The sequence below is a fragment of the Buceros rhinoceros genome, unplaced genomic scaffold (assembly GCF_000710305.1).
Source record: "Buceros rhinoceros silvestris isolate BGI_N320 unplaced genomic scaffold, ASM71030v1 scaffold35845, whole genome shotgun sequence".
NCBI lineage: Eukaryota > Metazoa > Chordata > Aves > Bucerotiformes > Bucerotidae > Buceros > Buceros rhinoceros.
Window position 1 is genome coordinate 1 of NW_010414043.1, and position 3791 is coordinate 3791.

General features: G+C 43.8%; 1 protein-coding gene across 1 annotated transcript in view; it reads left to right on the forward strand.

Annotated features, from left to right (window-relative positions):
• Window positions 1–1129: 1129 nt before the first annotated feature.
• HIF1AN (hypoxia inducible factor 1, alpha subunit inhibitor) overlaps window positions 1130–3791 on the forward strand; it is a gene marked incomplete at its 5' end in the record, with an annotated part of 6406 nt that continues 3744 nt past the window's right edge. Inside the window, 2 exons of the mRNA XM_010136972.1 lie at window positions 1130–1380; window positions 2112–2260. Coding sequence (XP_010135274.1) covers window positions 1130–1380; window positions 2112–2260 — 400 coding nt within the window. The remainder of the gene's footprint in view (window positions 1381–2111; window positions 2261–3791) is intronic.

A 3791-nucleotide genomic window follows, 5' to 3' on the forward strand; every position in this document is an offset into this window, starting at 1 on the left:
GGCTCGCACTGTGCAGGCCTCTCCCGCCTCCTGGTGCCGCCCCGGGTTGCTCTCACCTGCCCGTCCCGGCTCTGTCCCTCGGGGCTGCCGCGCTGTCTGCCGCGCAGAGCGCGCCGTGCCCCCTCCCCGCCCGGGCTTGGCTGGTGCAGCTCGCCTGCCTCCCCTAGCTGTCTCACCTGCCCGTCCCGGCTCTGTCCCTCGGGGCTGCCGCGCTGTCTGCCGGGCAGGGCGCGCCGTGCCCCCTCCCCGCCCGGGCTTGGCTGTTGCAGCTGTCCTGCCTCTCTTAGTTGTAGAGGGCGTTTCTTTATGGTGCCACAGCGTTGAGTTGTGACATTTTCAGGAACCGTTTGCTTTAAGCTGTTGTTCGGATGGCAACGGTGGAAATATCTAAAACCATGGGTACGTGTTCGTTATTTTCTAAGTAAGAGTGACTATAGGTATGAAGGTTGTCCTTGTAATAGCAGCTCTTGTGTTAGTTCTGGACAAGATCAGTCTCGTTTTAGTAAGTGTTGGTTGGTTGTTTTAATGAAAGCCTACAAGAAGGAAAGTTGTGCATGCACAGCGTGGAAACATAGCAGCTGTCACTCTTCTGTAGGTTGCTCACTATTTATAGATGAAAAGACAGGTGATGTCCTTTGCCTTCCTTTTGTAGTGGTTCCTTTTTTGGTCTAGAAGAGATGGTGGAAGGTTATCTGTGATCCTCTGAGAAGAGAGATGAGTGCTGTCTCTGGTTTTGGACTCAGAGGCACTTTTCTGTCAGCATTTACCCCTTCATAGCTGAGGCTGGAAGTGGCCAAACAGAATCTCCTCGATACATGGCATGACCAAGTAGGCCTCAAACGGTTCCCAGCTAGTGTTTGTTTAACCTCACGCGTTGGGGATTAGCTGAGTAGGTAGTGGCATCTGTCCCATTGCTACTGAGACCTTGCTGTAGGACCAGGCTGCCCCTTTCTTAAAAATTCCTGTCATGTTTTGCTTGGTTTTCTCCACAAACCAAGGTATCTGATTAGTCTAAATGCCTTTTCCAATTTGCCATTTTCAAAGAGAGTTTGTGTGGTTGCAGTAATGAACATGATCGTTCTCAAGTTAAAGAATTCTTTGAATCAATAAACTTCCTGTTTCTCTCCAGGAGCCAGTGGTGCTAACAGATACGAATCTGGTTTATCCTGCCCTGAAATGGGACCTGGACTACCTCCAGGAAAACATTGGCAATGGGGACTTCTCGGTGTATAGTGCCAGCACACACAAGTTTTTGTACTATGATGAGAAAAAAATGGCCAATTTTAAGAACTTCAAACCTAAGTCAAGCAGGGAAGAGATGAAGTTTGCTGAGTTTGTCAGTAGACTCAAAGAAATACAACAAAAAGGGAGCGCTGAGAGGTAAGTGATATGTGGAGGTTTCTTTGCTTGTGCAAATCTAAGTACAGGGTGAGTTTCTCTTCAGTGTGACTACATCTCATACTACATTGTCTGTTTCTTTCTCTTCTTTCTTGGCTTTGAGTGTGCTTTTTCCAAGAGAGAAGGCAGTCCTTGAGCTTAAAAATGCATTTTTCTTCCAGCATTGCTTACAGTAGCCTGTATGTAATAGTGTGATCGTTAATACAGATGTTTGATTCCTCTGATCCTTTATGTCCAAATGTAAGCATGGCTTTAAAGTAACTTGACACTGAAACATGCTGGGTTTCCTGAGCCCTTTTTTGCCCTCATGCACTTCTAGCAGAAGAGGTAACTCTTATCTCATAGGAGTTAGAGTGGTGGCATTTATCTGGGGATTATTCATGAGTGTGTTTGATATTTGATAGTGGCCAGTCTGTTTACCATTTCCTCCTACACTGTGAGGGAGTTGTTCTTGCTCTTGAATTACCTTTTTCCCTAGTGATTGTTCAAGAACAGCGTTCAGTTCTCTCCTGTCCCAGGAAGTCTTTCAGCAAAGTTTGGTGACTTTTTGAAACTGTTTCCTTCTAAAGATCTTTGTGGTGCGTGGACAGAACAAAATCTCTAGGAGTTATGTCTCCTTGTTTTGAAATCTTTCTGAAGAGATGAAGAGATAAGTCTTTATGTTTGTGACAAAGCTTAATACTTGATTTGTGCCTGTGTCTGGGAAAATACAGGTTATATCTGCAGCAAACCTTGAATGACACAGTTGGAAGGAAGATTGTGGTGGATTTCCTTGGCTTCAACTGGAACTGGATTAACAAGCAGCAAGGGAAACGTGGCTGGGGTCAACTGACTTCTAACTTGCTTCTTATTGGCATGGAAGGTAAGAAGTTTCCTCCGACTGGAGGGGAAGGGGGAAGGTTTGGTCAGCAGTTCTGTATCTGTTTCAGGAGGGATGTATTTTCAGTAATTGCTAATCGTATTCTGAGACCTGTTTATTCTTTGAACGCTTCAGATGCTGTAGATTTAAAGTGCTGAGAGTCTGCAGGTTTAAAATGCGGAAGTGTTTACAAGTTGAGCAAAGTTAGTCTGCTGGGCTCTTCTTAGCATGTCCAACGTCTACCCAGGAGAAAATGTTGATTATTCTGTGAAGAGTTTGTTCTTATTTGAGTTGGTACACTGTGGGGAGAGATTCTTTTTCAATTAAGAGCGGAATTTCTTTTTGGGAGGTTAGAGGGCACTGGATAACTTGAAGATGGATAAATTCTAAAAATGTCTGGATAGAGTGCAATTCCAGATCCATGTGGAGACTGACTCATAGGCAGGTGCCTTAGAAGACAGAGGTGCTACTGCACTGCTGACAAGGAGAGCATTCTGGCAGAAAAGTGATCTCAGTAACTGGGCAAGGAACATACGCAGCTTTGTGAAGTGGGATGGCTTGTAATCAAGGGGCCCTCACATCCAGTTGTAATTACTTGGCAATTCATGGCTGTTCAGTTCTGGCAGCAGGTGTTTTTCATCTTTGCAACAAGTCATACTCAACTTACGGTAATTTGATTTGCCTCTTGTTTTACTAGCTGAGAGAAGAGAAGGTCACGTAAAAGCAACGCGCCTTCCCTACGGATCATAAGACAATCACTAAAATCCTAGTATCAACAGGTTATGCACAAGAACCAAAGAGTTGTCTTGAACCAGTATGTGCTAGAAGAAGTAGTGTCCTTGCAAGAGCATGTGATTATATGATCTATTTAATGAAGTTATGGGGTTAACGGTTACCTTAATTCTCTTTAGTGAAAATACATATAAAGAGCAAGCCGAAAGAATAATGTCTGAATTGGCAAACAGCCTGAAAAACCTAGCTGTGAGGGGTGCAAAATGCCCCACTGTATTTAAAGATTTGTTTAAATTTAAAATCTAGTGGTGACAGTCAAGCTTCATAACTGTTAATCAGGCAGAGGGGGTGATATTGGGGGCCCCAATGACAAAGAGATGTTTACTTGTTTTCTTGCAAAACTATTAGGACTTTTTTCCAAATCGGACTATGAGACTCCTTTTCTGTAGACTAATAATTTCTGAAGGTCCGTTCCACAACTTGTCATCTAAACAGAGTGTTTTATGAAAAACCTTCCTGTCAACATTCACCATCTGCTGTTCATGGAAACAAGCTGGAAATCTTAATCCCGTAGAGCATAAGTTGCTGAATGGGGATTTATCATGGAAATTAAGTGGAGTGGCCACGGCTCAATAGAGGCTGACTGATAGAGTGATCAGTCTGTAACATTTCTGTTGTCATTTTCCTTGTTTAGGTTTCTGAATGTGTGGGAGTGTATCTACTGTCTTTTATCAAGGGATATAATTTGCTTCTGTCTTTCATACCTGTACGGAGAGTAAATTGTTTATCATCTTTTCTCTCT